Genomic DNA, 27903 nt, shown 5'->3' with positions numbered 1-27903 from the left:
TCTCGCGCGATCAGCGATAATCAGCGGGGGAGCCGGTCGTAGGTAAGTATCAGACACAGAGATATCGCTAGCAATATCGCTATAACGTCACTAGTTATAGCGATATTGCTAGCGATATCTCTTAGTGTGACATGCCCTTTAGTGCGATTATTATATGCTCATTTGCACAGCTCTATAGATATTAAGTTAATTATTTTAACAATTTTATTCACTCACCCTAGTATTTTTTACTTTTGGGCGCAAATCCCTATAAGTATGTTCTAATCCTCTTGTCCTTTTAATCTAGTTTGCCAAACAGACCTCACATCTGATTCACCAACCTGCATTTCGTTTATGAAAATCACCTTCACTCCAACAGGTATTTAACATTGATCAGTACTGTGTTCATATGTCTGAATCATAGCGCGAGTACACCTTGTATATGTTTATTACCATACTTTTCAAATACATTTGCCCTAGGCTAGCAGAGGATAGGGTAGGGTAAAACACTTGGATATCTATAACTATTTTGCCATCTGGTGTCCTGCTCACCAAAAATCTGAATTTCATCCATATGCAAATTAGCTTTGGAAGTGCATTGGTAGGTGTATCAGTGAACTTGCAGTCATTGGCTCTTATTAGCATCTCCGTGCCATTGCCACCCACTGTTTATTGATAAATCATTGAGAGCAGAGGTGATGGCTTGCAGTAAAGCCTCTATGTCGTCAATCAAGTAGTGGAGGGCAGCACCGGTGGAGATAAGCTAAGAGGTGACAAGGACTGCAAGTGCACAGATATGCCCACAAGTGCACTCGCAAGCATAATTTACATATGAATAAAATATGCTTTTCTGCGCAAAGGGGCAGCAAGTAGCGGAAAAATAGGTAGACCATGGAAAAGTTTTAGCGTGCCTTATGCTGCATTACCTCTTCTAGCCTAGGGCAAATGTTTTTGACAGATTCTCTTTACGTCAATCATAAGGAAAAGAGATGGGCGGACACCTGGATGTTCTCAGGTCCGTTGGGTTTGGCCGAACAGTTACAAAAAGTTAGGGTTCGGGTACCAGAACATTACCCGGACCCGAACCCCATTCACTTGAATGGGGGGCCCGAACAGCCAGTGCTTGCCACGCTCTCATGCGCATGGCAGTGCAGCAAACATCGCTTCTGTTCAGTGGTGAAATAATCCCCGCCAAAGAGCTGCGGTTCCCACACTGTCAAAAGACACCGTGAGCGCTCAGCTGTGATCGGAGGTATAAAGTTTACCTCCAGTCACTGGTGTCAGCGGACAGGACTACAGCTCCCATCATCCGACACCTGCTGCCGCTAATAACAGCGAGAGCAGGAGCGGCTGAAGGGTGTATTCATTAGCCGGCTCCTGCGCTGTAAATAATAAAAAAAAAAAAAAAAATAGATGCACATTTTCTGGGCAGCTGTTTTAAGGCTGGGGGGCCTGTATCAATGGCCCTTTACCAGCCTGAGAATACCAGCCACCAGCTGTGAGCTTTAGCAAGGCTGTTTGTGAAAAATGGGGGTGCCCCATGCCTTTTTTTTAAATTTTTTAATTATTTATTTAAATAATTAGAAAATACAGCATGAGGACCCCTCTATTCTTGACAACCAACCTTGCGGAAACTGACAGCTGAGGGTTGTAGCCCCCAGCTGTGAATTTTGCCTGGCTGGTTATCAAAAATACAGGGGAACCCACATTGTTTTTTTCTTTTTTAATTATTTATTAACAGCTCAGGAGCAGCTGATGAATACACCCATAAGCCGCTCCTGCTCTCGCTGTTATCGGCAGTAGTTGTCGGATGACAGGAGCTGTAGTCCCTTTTCAATGTTTTTTTATTAACATTTTACATGTATTTGGGGGTAGTAGTGGAGGGGAGAAAAGGGAGGAGAGGGGGAAGAGGGAGGCGGTAAAGGTGAGGGGAGTGGAAAATAGGGAAGTACAAAAACAAAGGAGGACCAACAAGTCCGAACAGGTTCTTTAACAATGTATATAGATTGGTATTACACTCTAAGACATACAGAATATTGAAAGACAACATGAGCGTTTCAGGAAATGCAAATAGATTTTACATTTTGAGCAACAGAATAATTATGCAACAATTGCTGATCACACTCATATACTGGAAATAAGGATATATTTCCATCCAACTACCCCATTTTTGAGAGTATTTAGGAAAATAGTTGTTGGCAATTGCAAATTTGTATTCGTATAGTCTATGCTGAAAGATTCTATATACTATGTCCGAGAATGCGGGTGGGTTTGGGCTTTTCCAATGATATGCTATACAGTGCTTAATAACTAAGACTATATGAATTAGAATAGGTCTTATGGCCATGTTAATATTTTCCAATTCTAGTGATAAAAGTGCCAATTGTGGGGTGATTTCAATATTACTGCCGTGTAATTTGTTCACCAGGTTAAAGGTCTGAGCCGAAAGAAGTTTAGTTTTGGGACACTTTCAAAACATATGGAGGAGGTCTCCGTAATGTCCACAGTTTCTCCAGCACAAATAGGAATTGCTTGGATTTAAGGGGGCTAGTCTGGCAGATGTGTAATACCACCTGGATAGGAGTTTAAAGAATGATTCGTGAAGAGTCATTGATATATTTGAGGCATATGTGTAGGAAATAGCATTCTCCCATTGCTCGAGATGAAAGGACTTTTTTAGTTCTTTTTCCCATTTAATCATGAAAGAGGTTGTAACTATTTCAGTGTCTACTTTAAACCAATTATATACATTTTTGTTGCTCCAAAAAATTCTATGATTCAAGTTGCTTAGAAGATTAATTGTAACTTCTCAGAATAAGGGCTTATTAAACAGAAAGCTTCGAATCTGATCTTTCAATATAATATAATGTGAAAATATTGATGATGGGAGGTTGAAGGTTGTTTTTAAAGGGAATCTGTCACCCATTTTTAGTGATATCATGTAAAGATATCACCCAATTGTGCGTCCCATAAGGATTCTATTAGGACTTTTGATTCCCCCCGACCCGGCATCTTTGATGCATAAATACATTTTTTTTAGCTGGTCCGATGGGCGGGGCTTATTCACCTTCTCCCCCCCCCCCCCCCCCTCGGCTTGCTGAATGTAATCTTCATCTGTGAATATCACAGATGCCGTAGGAGCTGTAGTCCCATCCGCTGACACCAGTGACCCGAGGTAAACTTTATACCACCGATCACAGCTGAGCGCTCACTCTGTCTTTTGACAGCGTGGGAATCACAGCTCTTTGACCGGCGGGGATGATTTCACCACCGATCAGAAGCGGTGTTTGCCGCGCTGTCATGCACATGACAGCGTGACAAACACCCGGTGTTCTGGCTGCTAAACCCGAACAGTAACATGGACTTCCTGGTGAAGTCCGTGTTCGGTGCCCGAACAGTAAGTATTCGGTACGGACGCCGAACTTTACTGTTGGGTTTTGCGTATCTGTAATAAGGAATCCTTAAAAGTCTAATCTGAAATTTGAAAGAGCAGAATCACGGGACTGAAGTTAAATCATCTAGAAGTCTGAGTTTGGCAGAAGCTTCCCACTTGATTATGTAGCAGGAACTAGAAATGACAAAGAATAATAGCTCGGGCTATGTCTCATGATTGGATCACTTACTAAATAAAAATCTTAACGCTACAATATAAAATAGCAAAATCGTAAACTATGTGCTAATGGTGTACGTTCTGCATGGTGACCTCTTTTTATAAATATTCCACAATGGAAACCTTTTCTTCTACAAAGAGAATTTCTATTCTAGGAAACCTTGTTTTGTGGTAGGTTTGTAAATCACAAAAACAAAAATTAGAATAGCACATATGCATATCTTACCAAATATAGCAGGAAGGTGTGTAGACCTGTTCCAAGTCCCACAGAGGACAGAATGCCTAAGCCTACCCAGTAGGCACACCATAAAAATTTCTTTTCAACATATTGTACATACTGTAAGAGAAAGACATTTGTAAGTACATCATCAATTTCATTACACATTGACGGCTATGCTTTTTATTTCGGACCTAGAGTCAGGGCTGTGGAGCCTGTGTTGGTGTCCATTTTGGTGGGGACCGAGTCGGTATAAAATGGGCTGACAGACTCCTAAAATATATAAAACATAGGTTGAGATGACCTATTACAAAAATGTCCACAAACAAATAAAGTTGGACAGAGAACTTAACTAATAATTAATACCAGAAAGAACAACCAAGTATAATCCAAAAAATATATAAATGTTTATTCAAAATATTTTTCTTTTAAAAATGTTTTTTTTTTTTTTTAATACATCACATCAAATAACAGAGGCCACTGAACCACATATAATATGACATAACCACTGGTATATAAAATACATCATGTATCAAATAATTGCACAATTCCCTTATTATTCCATGTGTGCAAACTCCGCACTAAAATAAGGTACATGTGCAAGAAAAACAGTCTACAAAATAACATGGAGGATGGAAGTAAAAAATGTAAATAAAGCACAAATGTACAATGAGAGAACTCCCTTAGGACAAACTAAATGACTGGTGCATACTGAAAAAAAAAAATGCATGTATCATAAAAGTGTATAATTTCAACATGTATGCAAAACAAAACCCCTTGCCAAATGTGTCCAATTAATAACGGGTTCATAAATATAAATAGGACAAATTTCAATGCATGTGCAAAAAAGTGTATTGCCTAGATAAATATGCAAAAAATTAAGTAAATGTGCCCAGAAAAATAAATGTTCCCTACACCGTGAACCAGGCATTATGGGCCATAATTAATCTCATGTATAAAGACATTTGTCATCAGGAAGTGAGACATGAAATGTGCGTTGGGGAGAATTTGGCAGCCACTGGTCTGATTAAGTTTTAGTTCACAAAAGTCTTTATACATGAGATTAATTATGGCCCATAATGCCTGGTTCACGGTGTAGGGCACATTATTTTTCTGGGCACATTTACTTAATTTTCTGCATATTTATCTAGGCAATACACTTTTTTGCACATGCATTGAAATTTGTCCTATTTATATTTATGCACCCGTTATTAATTGGATACATTTGGCGAGGGGTTTTGTTTTGCATACATATTGAAATTACCGTATTTTCCGCTTTGTAAGACGCACTTTTTTTCCCCCAAAATTGAGGGGAAAAAGGGGGTGCGTCTTACAAAGAGGATATACATTTGCGCTGCCACTGAGGGTACTTGCCGCGGCACTCTGTGCCCTGATGCTGCCGCTGCGCTGTCCGCCACCGCCGCGCTCCTGTCCCCCGGTGGTTTCTTCTGCCCCACCACCGCCGCCGCGCTCTGTCCCGTTCAGCGTGGGGGGGTCTCTGTCGCTCCATGCCTGCTTTCTTCCTGGAAAATGGCCGCCGCGCATGCGCAGACGGACATCTCGGCACTGAAATCTCGGGAGATGAGATTTCAGCGCTGAAATCTCATCTCCCGAGATTTCAGTGCCGAGATGTCCGTCTGCGCATGCGCGGCGGCCATTTTCCAGGAAGAAAGCAGGCATGGAGCGACAGAGACTCCCCCACGCTGAACGGGACAGAGCGCGGCGGCGGCGGTGGGGCGGAAGAAACCACCGGGGGACAGGAGCGCGGCGGTGGCGGACAGCGCAGCGGCAGCATCAGGGCACAGAGTGCCGCGGCAAGTACCCTCAGAACGGGACAGAGCACGGCGATGGCGGCAAACACCGGGGGGACAGAGCGCGGTGGTGGCGGTAAGAACCGGGGGAGAGCGCGGCGGTGGTGGCAAGCAGGCACCGGGGGGACAGCGTGGCGGTGGTGGCAAGCACTGGGGGACAGAGTGCGGCGGTGGTGGCAAGCAGGCACCGGGGGACAGAGCGTGGCGGTGGTGGCAAGCATCAGGGGACAGAGGGCGGCGGCAGTAACAGACACCGGCAGCGGCACGCTGCACATCAAAACACCCCCTCATCCCAGCAGCAATGTTCCACTCCGGCCTCCTCCATCACCACCCCTGGAAAGCAATAAGACGCATGGATTATAAGATGCACCACCATTTTATTAAAAATAAAGTTTTTTTCCTATTTTTCTCCTCAAAATTTGGGGTGCATCTTATAATCCGGAGCGTCTTATAAAGCGAAAAATACGGTATACACTTTTATGATACATGCATTTTTTTTTTCTTCTCAGTATGCACCAGTCATTTAGTTTGTCCGAGTTCTCTCATTGTACATTTGTGATTTATTTACATTTTTTACTTCCATCCTCCATGTTATTTTGTAGACTGTTTTTATTGCACATATACCTTATTTTAGTGCGGAGTTTGCACACATGGAATAATAATGGAATTGTGCAATTATTTGCTACATGATGTATTTTATATACCAGTGGTTATGTCATTATATGTGGTTCAGTGGGCTCTATTATTTGATATGATGTATTAAAAAAAAAAAACATTTTTAAAAGAAAAAAATATTTTGAATAAACATTTATATATTTTTTGGATTATACTTGGTTGTTCTTTCTGGTATTAATAGGTTGAGATGAATCAGTACTACAGTTTATACATGTGTTCAGTAGTGAAGCATGTATGGGGGAGTCGGGAAATTGAGAAGTCAGAGGTTTGTATTACCGACTCCACAGCCCTGCAAGAGATATTTGCTTTCTTTAGTAACCCTTTTTTTCATTCATTAAACATTTAAAATAATAAACTGACTTGAGTCTAAAAATTATGATGCAGAATTGCATGGATGTTAAAAGGTTGTGCAGCGTTTTTAATTTCCGCTCTGGATGCTGAGATATACAGCTGCCAGCCAGGAAGGATAGTTGAAGAAAACCTAGAACGTAGCACAGGTATCACACACATACCTAATGTGCTATTCTAATTAATAGGTCACATGCTCTATACCTGCCAAGCAGCAACTGCACTGTCCAGAGCGCTACAGCATCTTTCAACATCTGATGCAGGAATAAGCCACTGTACAACCTTCTGAAAAAAGTTGATAACTACTGGCTATGATTTCCGATGGTTATGTGACATTGTTACAGTAGCATGTTTGGGCACCCCTGGTCAAAACTACTATAATTGTGAACAGTTAAGCAAGTTGAAGATGAAATGATGTCTAAAAGGCCTCAAGTTAAATATGACATTTCCTTTGTATTTTAGGCAAAAAAAAAAAAATATTGTCATTTTTACATTTTAAAAAACTTCAATAAGGTAAATGGGCTGATGCAAAAGTTTGAGAACCCTGCATGGTTAGTACCTAGTATCATGCACGTTTGAAAGTATCACAGCTTGTAAACGCTTTTTGTAGCCAGACAAGAGTCTTTCAATTCTTGTTTTAGGGAATTTCATCCATTCTTCCTTGGAAAATTCTTCCAGTTCTGTGAGATTCCTGGGTCGTTTTGCATGCACTGCTATTTTGCGGTCTAGCTGCAGATTTTCAATGATGTTAAGGATGGGGATGAAGGGACAATGCATACCATTCTTATACTCGAGTCAATAAGTTTTCCCAATTTTTTGTGCCTCGGCTTATACTCGGGTCAGCTTATACTCAAGTATATACGGCATATATACTATGGAAGTAAAATCATTACTGATTCGATCTTCATAATTTTTTCATGTATTTGGGCATTTTGGTTTAAATGGTAAAGCATGTACAATCCTATTCAACGTTTACAACTAATAAAAACTTGTGTGAACAAACTATATATAAAGAAACATTTAATATGAAGAAAAATCACATAAAATATGTAGAATCATAAATAAATATGATACTATAACCAGTGGCACAGGACTTTAGTGACTAATGGAGAACATACCTGTTGATGTGCTCCTTCAACATAATACGCTACTGTAAGAGATGAAAGGAGGAGCAATAGTGAGCCCACCATCCCACGACGGTGCCATAATCTATGGAACAGATTTAAATCATGTAAAGTTACTTTTCTTTATATAACAAAACAAAAGCAATTTTAAACAAATGACCAATAAGTATTATAAAATAATTCAAGGTCATTTGCCAGAAATCAGCAATGGGATTCCTGCCTCTTTAGGCAAGCATTTTTCTGTTGTGGTAGATATTGAAGGAAATTTGTACCTGTTAATATATATATTTTTGTAAACTTGACCATGTATGGCTAGATTACCAAAAATGAAATACATTGGCAATTTATCTTTATAAAAAATTATTAATCTACACAGTGCCTTGGTCTATTTGTACATGACTGCATGTTCCTTTTCTGCAATCCAATTGATCTGTAACTGTGGAAAAAAGATACATGGACGTTGTGTGGTATTTGTCCACTGTAAACAAATCAGCCAATTCTTTTAGGCTGTGTGCACACACTGCAGATTCACCTGCGGGTTTTTTCCCGCGGAACCGCAGGTAAAGTGACCTGCGGTTTGGCCTGCGGTTTTGCCCTGCGGTTTCACACCTCTACTATGTTAAAGGTGTGTAACCGCAGCAGAATCCGCAGAAATAATTGACATGCTGCAGGAAAAAAAACCACAGCGTGAGCACTGCGGTTTTGAAAACCCATAGGCTAACATGGTAAAGTACCATGTCTGCGGAACTGCTGTGGTTCCGCAGGGCCAAAACCGCAGCGGAACCATAGCAAAAACCGCAGCGTGTGCACATAGCCTTAAGTGGCATCCTAATCAGTTGTAAATTGTGGAAAAGTTTAAGGCCAATGTCTGTAAAAAGTAAGCTTAGCAATATGGAAACAATAGCAGCAGTACCGTAGATGTGCAAATGGAGGAGAAAGAAAAGGGCTGCACATAAAACTGTGCCTGTCTCTAGACCCCTACCCCTCTCAGTGTCCACCATACCACTGAAAATCTGATGTTCAAGCCTACAGTGCATCCATAGGATGCCTCACTTTTCCCACCACCAGCTAGAAATCACTTTTAAATTAAACTATCGAACTTCTGATTATATCGCCTATCACAGTCGTCACCAGGAGAAGGTCCTACCCACAGCCCTTGAACACAAAAATCTCATTAAAAAGAAAACTTCAAATGATGATTAAACAACACGCACAGAGTGGATTTTTTCACCAAATATATCAATTTAATCAGTATAAAAGCACCATTACGGCCATGTCTTTACTTTACATTGCTAAATAGAGCAGCCAAGTTCTCTTTAAATGCAGCTTATGGGAAGGCAAACTGAGTATTTTTGCTAGCGTGTGGAAACTCCAAGCTTTTGAGGCATTGTGTGTTTTCGAGAAAAATTTGGAGAGTTTCTGCCCCATATACTGCTTAAAAGATTCAGTGTGAACAAACCCCAACATCAGGGTTGTGCAGGTGACGTGAAGTATTATTCGACAGCTGTTTTATATTAAAAGGTGAGGTTTTACAGATAAAAATGTTAAATTAAACATTTGGCAATTTGCTGGACTACAATAGAACAGATTGATTTGGTAACTTTAATCTAACTAATAAACACTACTAATATATTCAGTAACAAGACACTTAAGGTTGGAAAATATTTCAGGAAATCAGTTACAAATTTCACATTAACCAATTGACCTTTAAAAAAACAAACAAATCTGAAACCGTGAGTCTTATTTTTATAAGTGTGTGCTGCTTAAAATGCAATATCGCATTGAATTACAGATCACGTACACCAAGTCTAGCTACACATCAGCAGGGTTGCCAAATGTCCAGAAAACCGTTTCTTTATTTACAGTTAGGTCCATATATATTTGGTCAGAGACAACATTTTCCTAATTTTGGTTCTAGTCATTACCACAAGGAGCTTTAAACAAAACAATTCAGATGCAGTCTGAACTTCAACTGCATCTGAATTGTTTTGTTTAAAATTCATTGTGGTAATGTCTAGAACCAAAATTAGAAAAATGTTGTCTCTGTCCAAATATATATGGATCTAACCGTATATGCCCATGATTTGTATGAAGCTGGAGGCGTTTGACCAGATTATTATGCTTGCAATAATCAATCATTTTACAGTGAATGCTGCCAAGGTGGTCATATCAGAATTGTGGGCTGTTGCCTTTTGCTAGTTGTTCCATAAAAATGTAATTTGTTGAGATTTTGTCTTGCATCTTATGATGTATACAAATCTATTCTTTAATAATAAGACGTTTATAAAAACTGATGGACTTTTCTAACTTAAAATCTGAATTGCAAAAATGATGGTAGTCTGGGATTTTGCATAAGTTGTCCAGAAAAACAAAAAACGTATAACAGGTATATCATCCCTGAACCACCAAATCACTGCTGACTAATTAGAATGACTGTATAAAAATATTGAATACTAAAGTATTGTCTTCACAAAGACAAAAGCAAACCATGATCAACTATTGCAAGTAGCTACACACACCAGCCTATATTTGGGTGAAAGCATCTAGTTGCTGAATGTTTAAAGGGCAGGGAGCTAAACCTGGTCATCAGGCCCAATTTCCTAGTTGCAATGGTGTCCTGTGCTATAGTTTACTAGTAATGAACGCAAGTGCTCGTTTCTAGAGTATGTCTAGGGTGCTTCGAGTCCACGTGGCCACATGTTTCAAGACAGTTTGTCAGCCAAACGCCGCATGTTTTGTGGCTGTCTAACATGTGCTAAACATGAGGACACGGCGACTTGAACATGTCACTCGGGCACCCACGATACTCGGTACATACCTGAGCACCCTAGGCAAACTCGAGTAACGAGCACTTGCGCTCATCACTACCGTTTACCAATCCATAGGTTCTGCCTGCCTAGTCTTCTTGAAGTGTAGGAGAGTTGAATAGGTACAGGAAATTTAAAACAACTTTAAAATATAAATATTTTCGAAATGCCAATCAGCAATTCTGTAGAATTTTAGAAAACCATTTCTAATGAAAGTAGAAGTGACCAAATGAACAGAAAGTTCAACAAAACAACAAGTTAAAACATTGCACTGTCAGTATCTAAAATGACAGGTTTAGGCTGTGTGCCCACGCAGCGCTTTTTTAAGCGTTTCCGCGGCGTTTTTAAACGCGCGATTCTGCCGCGGAAACGCTTAAAAAAAGCATTCCATGCATTTGTAATAGAAAATGCACATGTTGTGCCAATGGTGCGTTTTTTACCGCTGCGGAATCGCTTAGCGGTAAAAAAAAATGCAGCATGTTCATTAATTTTGCGGAATCACCCGCGATTCCGCATACCATCAATTATATGGGCAAAAACGCATGGGAAAACGCATGTCAAAACGCTTGACAATCGCGTCAAAAACGTGTGTCAAAAAGCACATGCGTTTTCCCTGGCAAGGGCATGCGTTTCTGCTCAGGAAAAAAAATCGCTTGAAAAACGCTATGTGGGCACATAGCCTAAGGGGTAGTCGGTATTCAGGTGAAAGTTTGATGTCACTCTACGTGACTGAAGACTTCTGATTCCCTACTTACACACTGCACGCTGTTGTCTGGATTGTCCAGTTTTGTTGCAGGCGGTAACGTGATTGCAAGTATACAATTTGCATACTTCCAGCCACATTTTAACAATACATGCTTGGCTTTACCTAATTCACTTGTAGTAAAGTAAGACAGAGCACGTTTAGTCGGCACAAGACCGCATATGTATGCAAACCATCACGTGATCGTCTGCTCAAACCGGCAATACAGGAGAATCCTGACAGTGTGCACGCTGTAAAGCTTCAAAAGTCTGCAGTCAAAGTGACTGCAGACTTTCACCAGAAGACCAAACAACTCCTTTAAATGGAATCTGTCACCCATTTTTAGTGATATCATGTAAAGATTTCACCTAATTGTGCATCCCATAAGGATTCTATTAGGACTTTTGATTCCCCCCAACCCCGCACCTTTGATGCATAAATACCTTTTTTTTTTATCTTGGTGGAGATGTATGGAAAGCGCCGCGGTCCAGTCCGATGGGTGGGGCTTATTCGCCTTCCCCCCCTCGGCTTGCTGAACGTAATTTTCATATGTGAATATCACAGATGCCGTAGCTTTCCGGGATTGCGCATTGAAAAGGCCTCCGGGGCTTGCGCAGTACGCTTAGCCCAACTGTGGGCAAAGCATATAATCGGTACTGAGCATGCGCCGGTATTTTTCAGCGCGGTCTATGCCCCGGAAGTCTTCACATGCAGGACACACTTCCGGGGCATAGACCGCGCTGAAAAATACCAGGGCACGCGCAGTACTGATTATATTGCTTCGCCCACAGTTGGGCAAAGCGTATGAGGCCTTTTCAATGCGCGGAAAACTACGGCATCTGTGATATTCACAGATGAAGATTACGTTCAGCAAGCCGAAGGTGGGGGGGAGAAGGCAAATAAGCCCCGCCCATCGGACCGGAACGCGGCGATTTCCATACATCTCCACCAAGATAAAAAAGGTGTTTATGCATAAAGGTGCAGGGTCGGGGGGAATCAAAAGTCCTAATAGAATCCTTATGGGATGCACAATTGGGTGATATCTTTACATGATATCACTAAAAATGGGTGACAGATTCCCTTTAAGACATATTTTAGATATTTCAGCTACCCATCCTTTATAATATGAGTTACACGTTTTCTTCTCCAGTTATATCTAAAGCTAAATTCAGAATGTTAGTTGCCTATCTACAGAACAAAGCCCTGAGGGAGCAGAGAGGACAGTCACACAGCTAGTGCCCAGCTGTGGGGCGGCAGGTCTGACAGCAGAATATATGGCTGTCTCTTTCTAAAGGCAAACAGCATTAACCAAATTACCAGCTAACTGACATGTGTCTGCAAATTAAAAGTGCAAAATGTTATTGGATATGGAATCCTCCATACTTTTTTGGAGGGTGGGAAAGTGTGAATATGCATTCATACGGCTACTCCTAAATACGTAAAGGAACTGGCTCCTTTAACTGAAGTTCAGTGAATTACAAAGTCTATTGTCAAAAGCATGAGTTATTAGACTCTCAATTCTGAATATTTTTCTATCATAGCAAGATAAATTCTTACTTAAAGCTCCATTCCTTCAAGCTTATCAAGGTTTCAAGAAAAAAATACTGCAAGGTAATGAATGGCTTCCTCCAAAGAACAATACTCTGTCGTTCTTCACGGTCTCGCCTTTTCTTCTCATTCAGGAAGCTGGAATCTGTGAAATAAGAGTCAGAATAATGTTTCATTGAACTATAAATATTTTGCGTGTCAATGTGCAATATCTTCACAGCCTCCAATTCAGAGGGCTGCTGAGGCATGTCCTAAACCTAAAGCTTCACATTCCATCAATGGACTACCACAAGTGCAGTCATACAATAAGTGCCATTACTCATCCAAATATAATACAGCTATCACAATGCCCTGGGATGATTCAGACCCCTTTTAATTTTTCACTCTTTGTTTCATTGCAGCTATTTGGTAAATTCAAAAAAGTTAATTTGTTTCTCATTAATGTACACGCTGCACCCCATGTTGACTGAAAAAAACAGAACTATAGAAATTTTTGCAAATTTATTAAAAAAGACAAACTGAAATATCACATGGTCATAAGTATTCAGACCCTTTGACCAGACACTCATATTTAGGTCACATGCTGTCCATTTCCTTGTGATCCTCCTTGAGATGGTTCTACTCCTTCATTGGAGTTTACCTGTGTTTAATTAAACTGATAGGACTTGATTTGTAAAGGCACACACCTGTCTATACAAGCCCTCACAGTGCATGTCAGACCAAATGAGAATCATGAGGTCAAAGGAACTGGCCAAGGAGCTCAGAGACAGAATTGTGGCAAGGCACACATCTGGCCAAAGTTACAAAAGAATTTCTGCAGTACTCAAGGTTCCTAAGATCATAATGGCCTCCATAATCCTTAAATGGAAGAAGTTTGGGACCACCAGAAGTCTTCCTAGACCTGGCCGTCCAGCCAAACTGAGCAATCATGGGAGAAGAGCCTTTGTGAGAGAGGTAAAGAAGAACCCCAAGATCACTGTGGCTGAGCTCCACAGATGCAGTAGGGAGTTGGGAGAAAGTTCCACAAAGTCAATTATCACTACAGCCCTCCACCAGTCGGGCCTTTATGGCAGAGTGGACCGATGGAGACATATGAAAGCCCGCATAGAGTTTGCTAAAAAAAAAACACATGACGGACTCCCAGACTATGAGAAATAAGATTCTCTGGTCTGATGAGACGAAGATAGAGCTTTTTGGTGATAATTCTAAGCGGTATGTGTGACGAAAACCAAGCACTGCTTATCACCTGCCCAACACAATCCCAACAGTGATACATGGTGGTGGCAGTATCATGCTATGGGGGAGTTTTTCAGCTGCAGGGACAGGAGGACTGGTTGCAATTGAAGGAAACATGAATGTGGCCAAGTACATAGATAAGGCCGGTTTCACATTAGCGCTTTTTAAGCGCACGCACGGCCGGGGGTAGCTCCGCCCCCGAGCCGGCTCTCTGCCCGGCGTGCCCGCCCCTTGCTTGTAGCGCCGCCTCCTAGTGGACAGCGGCGCCTGCGATCGGCGCACCCTATCTTTAGCATAGGGTGCGCAGATCGTGCGCAGGCCGTGCGCTAGTTGTGCTTTGACCTGCGCTGCGCACTTTTGACGGTGCGCCGTGCGCGCCAAAATCCGAAAAGTTTGATTTTGGCGCGCACGGCGCACCGTCAAAAGTGCGCAGCGCAGGTCAAAGCGCAACTAGCGCACGGCCTGCGCACGATCTGCGCACCCTATGATAAAGATAGGGTGCGCCGATCGCAGGCGCCGCTGTCCGCTAGTAGGCGGCGCTACAAGCAAGGGGCGGGCACGCCGGGCAGAGAGCCGGCTCGGTGGCGGAGCTACCCCCGGCCGTGCGTGCGCTTAAAAAGCGCTAATGTGAAACCGGCCTAACCTGGATGAAAACCTCTTCCAGAGTGCTCTGGATCTTAGGGTCCGGTCACACATAGCGACTCACCAGCGATCCCGACAACGATATGAACTTGTCAGGATCGCTGGTGTGTCACTACATGATCGCTGGTGAGCTGCCAAACAGGCAGATTCACCAGCGATCAGGACAGCGACACGCGGGTAACAAGCGACGCACGTCGCTTAGTTACCCGCAGTGTACGTTAGATACCAGAGCGCTGGTGCAGGGAGCTGGTAACCAAGGTACACATCGGGTTTCTAAGCGCCGTGCGGCGCTTAGAAACCCGATGTGTGCCTTGGTAACCAGCTCCCTGCACTAGTGCGCTGGTATCTAACATACACATCGGGTTTCTAAGTGCCGCGCGGCGCTTAGAAACCCGATGTTTACCTTGGTTACCAGCTCCAGCTCGCTGATCGCTGGTCTCCCGCCTGCCACACACAGCGATGCGTGCTGGCCAGCGGGAGACCAGCGATCAAAAAAATGTCCTGGCCATTCAAGGGCGATCAGCGATACCCGGCAGGGGGGCCGGTCGCTGATAAGTGTCACAAACAGCGATCTCGCTGGTGAGATCGCTGTTGCGTCCCAAAACTTGTGACTCAGCAGCGATCTCGATAGCGAGATCGCTGTGTGTGATGGGGGCTTAGACTTGGCCAAAGGTTCACCTTCCAACAAGAATGACCCTAAGCACACAGCTAAAATAACAAAGGAGTGGCTTCAGAACAACTCTGTGACCATTCTTGAAAGGCCCAGCCAGAGCCCCGACCTAAACCCAATTGAGCATCTCTGGAAAGACCTGAAAATGGCTGTCCACCAACATTCACCATCCAACCTGATGGAACTGGAGGGGATCTGCATGGAAGAATGGCAGAGGATCCCCAAATCCAGGTGTGAAAAACTTGTTGCATCATTCCCAAGAAAACTCATGGCTGTACTAGCTCAAAAGGATGCTTCTACTCAATACTGAGCAAAGGGTCTGAATACTTATGACCATGTGATAGTTCAGTTTTTCTTTTTTTAATAAATTTGCAAAAATGTGTACATTTCTGTTTTTTTCATTCAAGATGGGGTGCAGATTGTACATTAATGAGAAAAAAAATGAACTTTTTTGAATTTACCAAATAGCTGGAATGAAACAAAGAGTGAAAAATGTAAAGGGGTCAGAGTACTTTCCGTACCCACTGTATACAGCATTCCTACAGGTGCACACAGCTCAGCTATAACACCACCACTGTGCAAATCTAAAAGTTAGCCAGTATATTACGATAAAATAGGAAAATTATCACGGTTTTGTAGAAAATTAGCCAAAAATTGTGCATATAGGGGTATTGAAAAAAAAAAAAATAGCGCTTATCAGTGGCAGATTAGGTTGATGACATGTAACCTGCTCTGCAGATGTATACAAGCGACAGCTGTTGGAGAAACACCAGATATACTGTATGTACGTGAACATTCTTGCTTGACCAAACATTCAAGTGATTTCAATACAGAGCGAGGAGAAGACTGTCAAAGACTTATGACCCAGAGAATAAAAGAGTTGAGCATTTTAATTTAAACTATCTGATTCTTATTACACATTGCTTATATAGTGACATCATATTCCATAGCGCTTTACAGACTTTATCACCACTGTCCACATTGAGGCTCACAATCTAAAATCCCTATCAGTATGTCTTTGTATTGTGGGAGGAATCCGGAGGAAAACCACACAAACACTGGGAGAACATACAAACTCCTTGCAGATGTTGTTCTTGGTGGGATTTGAACCCAGGACCCCAGCACTGCAGAGCAACAGTGCTAACCACTGAGTCACCATGCTGCCCTCCCAGATAACTATCAGGAGAGAGTTGGGATGTCCCATATAGATTAGATTGTTAGGTGATCCTGAAAATATCAACAGGATTGGGTGATTATAATTTAAAAACAAGCAACAGCTGACCTGTCTAAAATTCATAGATTGAAACGGCATAGCAGATTATCCAGCCAATTATGGATGCATGATTGTTTGCAAGTTCAATAGGTCAGTATTTTATCTTACGCCTCTCTGACCTCCAGGCTCAAAATCACCAATATTATTGTGCACAAATCCTTGGTAACCTGGACTAGCCAAACACAAACATGAAATGGATAGTCGCTGGACCTCCCACTGTGTATCTGACTGCATTCTTAAAGGCAATGGTATATGACAGGGTGTTCTTAAACTGAAGCTAAAGGCCCTTTTACATTTAGCGATGCACCAGCGATCCGACCAGCGATCCGACCCGGTCAGGATCGCTGGTGCATCGCTAAATGATCGCTAGTGAGCTTTCACACAGAAAGATCTCACAGCGATGCAGCAGCGACGCAGCGCACGATACTCACCTTTCACACAAAGCGATGAAGACGTCCTCCCGCCCGCCTCCACGCGTTGCTCGTCGTCACAGCAGGAAGCCCCAGCAGGAAGCTGACGACGAGAAATGGAGCCGGACATTCTCGCGCGATCAGCGATAACCAGCGGGGGAGCCGGTTGGAGGTAAGTATCACACATAGCGATATCGCTAGCGTTGACGTTATAGCGATATCGCTATGTGAAAAACCCCCTTAATTTCACAATCTTAAGTGCATAAAAGTATCACCACTTCTGGTAATGTGAATTATTACACTGAGGCACATATCCTGTGTCTTATCCTGGGGTCTCAGTGTTTATTAGCTCTACTCACTTGCAGGCCACACACTCCAATACTATCTGTTTAAGACCGAGTAGGAGAAGCCCTTTACTTCCTCTCCACCAATAACAGTGGTAGGAATAAAAACACAGAGTGTGATAGAGGTTTGTGACTAAGTGGCGGAAACACGCTTTATAGCACTTATTTCTCTTTTGCACTTATATATTTATACATGCTTTAATAGCAGATAACCAGGGGGCGCGGCATGGCGAGCGAGGAGTGAGGATGCATGTAAGAGAGCTCCCGCTCCAGCACCGGTGACCGACCCGAACAGAGCCCAGAATACTCACCCCACCTTCTGATGTCGGCTAGAAGGACCAGGGGGAATACGTCAGCGGGCCCCTCAGCACCTGACAGCACTCCCAGAGGCATCTCCCGCTACCTTATAGGAGCGGGAAGAAGGAAGGCCGCGGGCGCCATGACAGGTGTGGAGACCGGAGCGCAGCAGGCCCCGCCGCCACCAGGAAGTAAGGTGCAGGCGGGAGGAGAGAGAACTGGTGAGACGGCAGACGGAGGGGGACCCCCTGGGAGGAAAGGGGGCACATCCACGGGGGCCCAGCAGGCAGCGAGGCTATCTCCTCCTAATAAATCCTCTGGGGCCCAGGAGATCCGTCAATCACAGGGGCACCACGCGGACGGTCCCGCGCAGATACAGGCCGGCGGATCAGATAAGAACCCCGGGGGGGATGAGTGCAGAACCCCCCGTGTCACAGAGAGGCGGCAGTGTCCCCCCAGACGTCGACATGCCCACTACAGTTGTCCCTGCGGCGTTGGGAGCAGCAGACCCCATGATGATGGACACCGCAGCATCAGATATACAAAATAATGTAACCCGCCGACCAGACGCACTCCTGACACCGCAACACGGGAGATCATTCTCCTCCACGACAGGGTGCTCCGTGACACCCATGGGAGCTGATTTCAGCCTATTATACAATAAGATAAAAGATATCCCGACGAAGCAGGATATGGAGCAGTACATTGCTCGTCTGGAATGCTCCTATAAGGCTGAACTTTCCGTACTAAGAGATGATATTCAACAATGTGGTGAGAAAGTGGAATCTCATGACCAGCTTATAGCCTCCCTAACCGAAAGAATGGAGGCTCAGGAAGCCGCCACAGCCGCACAAGCAAGACAGTTGCAAACTCTAGCAGAAATGCTGGATGATTCTGAGAATAGGGGACGCAGAAATAATATAAGAGTAAGGGGATTGCCTGAAACTATATCCCCCCAAGAGTTGAACACCACTTTGAGAGATATTTTTAACTCGGTACTAGATAGGCCTCAGGATGCCCCACTGGAACTGGATCGTGCCCACAGGTCCCTGGGCCCGCGTCCCGGCGAGCAAGATCCACCGAGAGATGTGATATGCCGGGTTCACAAGTACCAACTTAAAGATGCGGTCATGGGAGCAGCCAGGAAAGCAAAATCTATAAACCACTTGGGATCTCGTATACAGCTCTTCGCAGACTTGTCCAGATGGACACTACAGAGACGCAGAGCTCTCCGCCCCCTCTTAGACGAACTACAACGACGCGGCCTTCCCTATACTTGGGGATTTCCATTCTGTCTTCGGGTTCGGAAGGGAGGTAGAGTGCACTGTTTGAGCCATCCTGGCGGAGTTCCGGCGTTCTCAGCTGCCTTGGATCTAACGGAGGTGGATATACCTGACTGGCCACCCCTGCCTTCATACTATAGACTTGAAGGTCTCCAAAGAGGCCAGAACCCTCAGCAGCAACGTCGTCGCAGGGGCCGGCCCAACGGTCCAGGGCACGTGCATCCTGTAGACGACGAGGCTGGATAGTATGCCTTGTCCTAAATTGCAGGTGGCCCTGCGGTGTTATGTTTTGAGGGTTAACTTACAGTCTAGAAGGTTATATTGTTTTTGAGTTTAAAAGCGAAGTATTTATAATACTATCAGTGTTGTCGATATCGAAAATAGTTAAGAATTGGGGCATGCTTCACTAGCCTATAATTAGATGTTATACGTATATTCTCTATCTGTTCAGTCCCCGTTATAAAGGGAATACAATGGTTAAATCATTGCGGGGTCGGGAACCGGGGGAGTAGGTGTCTCCAACTCCTCTTTTTGCTGTACACTTAACCCCCGGAGGCGCTGGGTTGCCATCGAGGCACGCAGCTGTTATATTTTACCTCCAACAGGTTTTCCTGGAGTGTGCTTACTTACACTCGTATAGTTAAAAATCCTATTTCTTTGTCTTCTTTCTCTTTTTCCTTTTTCTAACTTCTCGTCTACTTTCTTTGTTAATACCCACTCCCTTCACTAGCTCTCCCTCCCTCATCAACAACGGGCGTAGGACTCCGAAGCCGATCCATCTTGTTAACCGTAGCCTGCATCCTTGACCTCACGCTGCAGATACAATGTCGGGTAAGACCACTGTATAAAAGATAACATTGGGCTCTTTGAATACTAGAGGCTTTAATACTCCGCAGAAGCGGTCACATATTTTATATGGTATGCATAAGAAAAGAGTAAATATAGTAATCCTACAAGAGACATATTTTAAAGTAGGACACATCCCTAATATTCACGACAGACATTACACGACCTGGTTTCATAGTGCTAACCCGGATTCACGCTCCCGCGGGGTATCTATAGCGCTCCATAAATCTCTCCAGCATAACATATTGGACACCTTGGTTGATACGGAGGGCAGATACGTGCTTTTGAAAATTCAAATTTTTTCAACCACATATACTATAGCGGGTTGGTACGCTCCCGGCCGGGACCAAATACGAGCTGCTAGATCTTTCCTGAAGATCGTGGCTGAGTTTGCCGAGGGGGTGGTCATACTGGGAGGTGACTTTAACATGACTCTTAACCCGACTCTAGACTCCACGGCAGCGAGGTCATATCTTTCATATCGCCAGCTATCCTCACTGAAAAGGGATCTCCAGGATTTGCGACTCACTGATGTCTGGAGACTTTGTAATCCCAATGAAAGAGACTATACGTTCTTTTCCACACCGCACAACTCTTATGGGAGGATTGATTTCTTTCTCCTTAGCCACTGTGCATTGGCCTGGAACCCGAGACCTTCTATCGGGAGTTTTCTATGGTCGGATCATGCTCCAGTGTTTCTGGACATTAGCCCTCCTGACTCGGGGCAGCGGCAGTGGACATGGAGATTGAACGATAATCTTTTAAAAGATAATACTTGCGTGGCCGATATCAAGTCTACCATAGCGGACTTCTTACAAGACCATGCGCACGACACTACTGCCATCCCTGTTAAATGGGAGGCCCTTAAATGTGTTCTCAGAGGGGTCCTCATTAAGCATGGATCTCGCTTGAAACGAATAAAAAGTAAAGAGATTACAGACTTGACAGAAAAGATATTGACGTTAGAGACGAAGCATAAAACGGACAAGGACACGGAAACGCTGATTGACTTGATCAAATACAGAGACTATCTGAAGTCCCTACTGAGTGAGAAATACCGACACCACAGAAATCGCTTTAAAAGTATATTATACGGTCAAGCTAACAAATGTGGACGTCTACTGGCCAGGTTCTTACATCCGCGTAACCAGACTACATACATCTCTTCTCTCCAGCAAAAAGGGGGTCGAGTGACGTCAAACCCGACAGAAATTTTGGACATAATGAGGCGTTACTATCATACATTATATAATATTGGTGGAGATTGTTCCCCTCAGTCACCTTTGGATCCTCAACCATGCATAGAATCTTATATTCACGACACCGCCCTTCCCACACTGGCCACGGATTTAACCATCCCGTTGGATTCGGACTTTACGACAGAGGAGATTGTTGAAGTCATCCAAAACACTCCGGCTGGTAAAAGCCCGGGACCGGATGGGTTTTCCCCTCATTTCTATAAGATGTTTCAGCAACAACTTAGCCCTATTATGATGGGGGTATTTAACTCCATCACAGCTGAGTCCCCGTTCGCCCCACAGTCTTTAGAGGCTTTTATTACGGTGTTACCAAAGCCGGGCAGGGACCCTAAATTAGTAACAAATTACCGCCCAATATCTCTCATCAATGTTGATGTAAAATTATACGCCAAAATACTGGCAAATCGTCTGGCTCCTCTCTTGCCCTCAGTAATACATTCAGATCAGGTGGGGTTTGTGCGAGGAAGGGAGGCGAGGGACGGCATAAGTAAGACCCTCAACTTGACTGCCTATGCTAAATCGAAATGTAAACCGTTGGTTGTACTGTCGATGGATGCGGAGAAGGCCTTCGACCGTGTGCACTGGGGTTTCATGTTTTCGGCCCTGCGACAGCTGGGCCTGGGGAACCGTTTTCTGCATAAGGTCGCAGCCCTATACTCTGGCCCGTCGGCCAGGGTCAAGGTAAATGGAGCAATGTCGGGCTCTATGACCATTGGGAACGGGACCAGGCAGGGATGCCCTTTGTCGCCCCTTCTATACGCGATAGTTATGGAGCACTTGGCAGTGGCGATCAGGAAGAACCCTAGTGTACACGGTCTATGGGTGGACGATATTCAGTATAAAGTCTCTCTTTATGCGGATGACCTCTTAGTGTATATATCCCAGCCACACATAACCCTTCCATCATTGATGGAAGAGTTCCAAAAATACGGAGAGGTCAGTAACTTCAAGATTAACTTTCAGAAAACTGAAGCCCTAAATATATCCCTAGGACAGACTGAACTTACAAGACTTATGGGAAATTTCCCCTTTCGGTGGAAGACTGGGGCCATTCAATATTTAGGCATTCAAATCCCTACTGACACGACCGACTTATATAAATTAAATTATGTGCCTTTGTTGGAGTCGACTCTGAAACGGTTGAGGGAATACGGACGGAAGAACATCTCATGGTTTGGTAGGATGAATTCATTTAAAATGGACATTCTTCCAAGGTTTTTATATCTATTCCAGGCGGTCCCGATAGTGCCGCCGAAGACATTCTTTCAGACCATTAGATCTGCGTTAATCCGCTTTACCTGGCAGACATCTAAACCTCGTCTTAAATATTCTATTCTAACCGCCCCGAAACCCAGAGGTGGAGCGGGCCTCCCTGACCTGGAACTCTATCACAGAGCTTCCCTACTTGCACGTCTGTTTGACTGGCAGTTCGGTCATCATTCTAAACAATGGGTACAATTGGAACAGGTATCTTTCGGCGTCCCATTGCGTCATCTCCCGTGGATCAGACGAACTGAACAGGTTGCAAATGACTATAAGGGACCAACAGGTTTCTTGACTCGAGAAGTTCTACAGGTCTGGAATCGTGTTAAACATAAACAGAAACTGATCAGTAATTTGAACCCACTGTCACCGATATTTGGTAATCCGGACTTTCCCCCAGGGTGTCACAGAGACCAATTTTAAGGTTGGCATAGGAGTTCTGACTTACGATTGGGACAGATACTAGTAGACGGAAATTTTCCGACATGGGATGCCTTACGGGAAAAGTTCCCAAGTAGGTCACTCTCCTGGTTGGAGTATAACCAGTTGAGATCGTTTATACGGGGACGTTTGGCCGACCGTGCTTCTCGCACTCCCATGACGCGGTTGGAAGCTCTCTTACAAATGCAAGACCCTCCCTCACATTTGATTTCCTTTTTATATAAGGAACTTCACTCAGGGGATTCGGAAGGGGTTCCAAGTTACATCCGCGCATGGGAGGAGGAGATGGGTTGCAAGTTCTCGAAGGAGGACCTTGATAAAGTTTTTCTTTATACACATAAAATGTCTCCGGCCGGGGGCGCTCAAGAGAAAAATTATAAGATACTGACTAGGTGGTATCTGTCCCCCGTTAGATTGAAGTCCATCTTCCCGACATTGGATGATACATGCTGGCGATGTGCAATGGAGAGAGGCACGCTATACCACATATGGTGGCAATGCCCTGCTATACGACCCTTCTGGGAAGGGGTGTTTCGGGCCTACCAGGAGATCTCTGGGAAATGTGTCCTTCCCTCCCCACAAATTGCCATTTTATCAATTCTCCCGGGTTCCATATCCACACAAAAGAAGAGCCTTCTTCGGTTTTGTATTACTGCAGCAAGGATGGTGATCCCGCGCTACTGGCGTACAACGACAAAGCCAACTATAGCAGAGTGGTTATCAGAGTTTATAGACATTTTTCGTATGGAGGAGTTGATGGCTGAATTGGAGGGAGATAATTCCCGTTTGATTCGAACATGGCAGCCCTGGATCGTGTTCAGGGAGACGCCTGGACTACTTCGATTAACTGAAAATGTTTCTTAGAGACCGGCTCGGAGATCTGTAACCCATCCCTCTGTCCCCCCCCCCCCCTCCCTGTGAGTTATCCTTTTCTTTCTGATTCCTCTCTCTCTTTGATATTCGTAATACACCCTCACAGGTTATGGGCAAAATGTTGGCGAATCCGGTATGGCTTGGTGTATAACCGTGTATAATACTGTATCTTGTACCTTGTCTTGTTTGTTATATGTTAAAATATTTTCAACTTCTTTCAATAAAAATAGATTCAACATAATAGCAGATAACCAACCTTCTTCCCTTAATACAACTCACCATTCCCTCTGAAATAATGATAAAATCTGTTTTAAAAGAACAGGCAGACTTTAAACTCACTGAGGGATAAGTATACATGCTGCCCATGGAGAGGAAAGGGGGAGAGGTGAAAGTAACTGAAGAGAAAAACCAAGGAAGAGAGGAACACACACCATGCAGCTGCCTTTTATTAAGTGTTTTACCTTATCCAACAACTGGATTCACAGCTACACTGCACAGTAATTCTGCAGAATATCTTCCATGCTGCTGCTTGTGTGTATAGTGATAAGAGTATGATCTCCTTTTTTGCGTGCAGTGCATGGGTGACATTATAGTAGCTAGTCTATGTCCACTCCAGTTGAGCTCACGGAAAACATACCATAAGATATTGAGAAAATCCTCATGAACAAACATGACAGCTTTTGCTAAAAATGACCGGAAGTGACATATCTTTAGAATAGGTCATCAATATTAAACTGGTGGGTGCCGACATTCAGTACTCCCACCAATCAAGTAGTATCAGCTCCAGCCTAATGTAAACCGTGAACACAGGTGAACAGCACAGGTTTCTTCACTTTCGTGGCCAATGCCAGGTAGTTTATGAATATTGAAAGTCTGGAGAAACACTTAGAGCATAGGCGTGCAATATTCAAAAAAGAGGTGAAAAAAGGGTGGCGCTGGCAAATGTTGTGAGAGTTAACAGACATATAGCAGCTGAGAAGACTGCAGGCACACTACATCAATAGCAGACAGTTATCCTGCTTGTGATTAAAGTGGTATTCTAATGTTATGAATTTGGTATAGACCGTATTATTGGGCCCGCTTCTTTTTAACATTTATTAATGACCTTGTAGGGGACATACAGAGTAGAATTTCAATATTTGCAGATGACAAACTCTGCAGGGTAATCAATACAGAGGAGGACAATTTTATATTACAGGAGGATTTATGTAAACTAGAAGCTTGGACTGATAAATGGCAAATGAGCTTTAATGGGGATAAATGTAAGGTCATGCACTTGGGTAGAACAAACAAGATGTATAATTATGTGCTTAATTGTAAAACACTGGGCAAAATTGTCACTGAAAGACCTGGGTGTATGGGTGGACGACAAACTCACATTTAGTGGCCAGTGTCAGGCAGCTGCTGCAAAGGCAAATAAAATAATGGGATGCATTAGAAGAGGCATAGATGCTCATGAGGAAAACATAATTTTACCTCTATATAAGCATTGCACGGCGAATAAGCCTCCTTACCTTGACAAGCCAGAGCTGGTATGTCACTCTCCACAAGGAGAAACCTTACCCCTTAGACCTCAGTCCAGAGCCTCTCACCTACCCCAATCAGATCTCATACTTTGCACTGACGAGGGCCAATAGCTCGAAACACCGTGTCTGCAAATGGAGATTCTGATTTGGCTGTTATCCTAAGTCATATTACAAGACTCGTTAAAGGGTTGATTGTGACTTATAGGATCGCTACTACCAATAGGTGGCGCTGTAGAGTAAAAGTCCTCTTTCTCTCTTAAGAGGCAATTTGCATACGTCTACAGTTGTGGCCAAAAGTATTGACACCCCTGCAATTCTGTCAGATAATACTCAGTTTCTTCCTGAAAACGATTGCAATCACAAATTCTTTGGTATTGTTATCTTCATTTAATTTGTCTTAAATGAAAAAACACAAAAGAGAATGAAGCAAAAAGCAAAACATTGATCATTTCACACAAAACTCCAAAAATGGGCCAGACAAAAGTATTGGCACCCTCAGCCTAATACTTAGTTGCACAACCTTTAGCCAAAATAACTGCGACCAACCGCTTCCGGTAACCGTCAATGAGTTTCTTACAATGCTCTGCTGGAATTTTAGACCATTCTTCTTTGGCAAACTGCTCCAGGGCCCTGATATTTGAAGGGTGCCTTCTCCAAACTGCCATTCTTAGATCTCTCCACAGGTGTTCTATGGGATTCAGGTCTGGACTCATTGCTGGCCACCTTAGAAGTCTCCAGTGCTTTCTCTCAAACCATTTTCTAGTGCTTTTTGAAGTGTGTTGTGGGTCATTGTCCAGCTGGAAGAACCATGATCTCTGAGGGAGACCCAGCTTTCTCACACTGGGCCCTACATTATGCTGCAAAATTTGTTGGTAGTCTTCAGACTTAATAATGCCATGCACACGGTCAAGCAGTCCAGTCAGCCTAGCAACCCCAAAACATCCGGGAACCTCCGCCATGTTTGACTGTAGGGACCGTGTTTTTTTCTTTGAATGCCTCTTTTTTTCTCCTGTAAACTCTATGTTGATGCCTTTGCCCAAAAAGTTCTACTTTTGTCTCATCTGACCAGAGAACATTCTTCCAAAACGTTTTAGGCTTTTTCAGGTAGGTTTTGGCAAACTCCAGCCTGGCTTTTTTATGTCTCGGGGTAAGAAGTGGGGTCTTCCTGGGTCTCCTACCATACAGTCCCTTTTCATTCAGACACCGACGGATAGTACGGGTTGACACTGTTGTACCCTCGGACTGCAGGGCAGCTTGAACTTGTTTGGATGTTAGTCGAGGTTCTTTATCCAACATCCGCACAATCTTGCGTTGAAATCTCTTGTCAATTTTTCTTTTCCGTCCACATCTAGGGAGGTTAGCCACAGTGCCATGGGCTTTAAACTTCTTGATGACACTGCGCACGGTAGACACAGGAACATTCAGGTCTTTGGAGATGGACTTGTAGCCTTGAGATTGCTCATGCTTCCTCACAATTTGGTTTCTCAAGTCCTCAGACAGTTCTTTGGTTTTCTTTCTTTTCTCCATGCTCAATGTGGTACACACAAGGACACAGGACAGAGGTTGAGTCAACTTTAATCCATGTCAACTGGCTGCAAGTGTGATTTAGTTATTGCCAACACCTGTTAGGTGCCACAGGTAAGTTACAGGTGCTGTTAATTACACAAATTAGAGAAGCATCACATGATTTTTCGAACAGTGCCAATACTTTTGTCCACCCTCTTTTTTATGTTTGGTGTGGAATTATATCCAATTTGCCTTTAGGACAATTCTTTTTGTGCTTTTTCATTTAAGACAAATTAAATGAAGATAATAATAACAAAGAATTTGTGTTTGCAATCATTTTCAGGAAGAAACTGAGTATTATCTGACAGAATTGCAGGGGTGTCAATACTTTTGGCCACAACTGTATATAAGTCACTAGTGCGACCACACTTAGAAAACTGCGTACAGTTCTGGTCTCCGGTGTTTAAGAAAGAAATAGCTGAACTGAAGCGGGTGCAGAGAAGAGCGACCAAGGTTATTAGAGAACTGGGGGGTCTGCAATACCAAGGTAGGTTATTACACTTGGGGTTATTTAATTTGGAAAATCTAAGGCTTAGGGGTGAACTTATTACAATGTATAAATATATGTGGGGACAGTGCAAAGATCTTTCTAATGATCTTTTTACTCTTAGACCTGTGACGGGGACAAGGGGGCATCTTCTACGTCTGGAGGAAAGAAGGTTTAAGCACAATCACAGACGCAGATTCTTTACTGTAAGAGCAGTGAGACTATGGAACTCTCTGCCATATGATGTTGTAATGAGTGATTCACTACTAACATTTAAGAAGGGCCTGGATGCCTTTCTTGAAAAGTATAATATTACAGGGTATATACAATAGTTTCCTTAATATTGCATTGATCCAGGGAGCTAGTCTGATTGCCGTATGTGGAGTCGGGAAGGAATTTTTTTCCCCAATGTGAAGCTTACTGTTTGCCACGTAGGTTTTTTTTTGCCTTCCTCTGGATCAACATGTTAGGGCAAGTTAGGATAGGATATGGGTTGAACTAGATGGACTTAAAGTCTTCCTTCAACCTTAAAGGGCCTGTCACACTAAGCGATATCGCTAGCAATATCGCTATAACGTCACTGATTTTGTGACGTAGCAGCGATATTGCTAGCGATATCGCTATGT

At 43.5% G+C, this 27903-nt stretch overlaps 1 protein-coding gene across 1 annotated transcript in view; it reads right to left on the bottom strand.

Annotated features, from left to right (window-relative positions):
• Positions 1 to 27903, bottom strand: part of VMP1 (vacuole membrane protein 1) — a 268295-nt gene that overhangs the window by 195768 nt on the left and 44624 nt on the right. Inside the window, exons 4-6 of the mRNA XM_073572977.1 lie at positions 12871 to 13006; positions 7759 to 7849; positions 3816 to 3926 (exon numbers count right to left, since the gene is read on the bottom strand). Of these exons, the coding sequence (XP_073429078.1) occupies positions 3816 to 3926; positions 7759 to 7849; positions 12871 to 13006 (338 nt within the window). The remainder of the gene's footprint in view (positions 1 to 3815; positions 3927 to 7758; positions 7850 to 12870; positions 13007 to 27903) is intronic.

This window comes from Dendrobates tinctorius, unplaced genomic scaffold, assembly GCF_039654945.1.
Source record: "Dendrobates tinctorius isolate UK_male_01 unplaced genomic scaffold, ASM3965494v1 ptg000007l, whole genome shotgun sequence".
NCBI classification, from domain to species: domain Eukaryota; kingdom Metazoa; phylum Chordata; class Amphibia; order Anura; family Dendrobatidae; genus Dendrobates; species Dendrobates tinctorius.
This window is presented reverse-complemented; position numbering and strand designations above follow the sequence as displayed.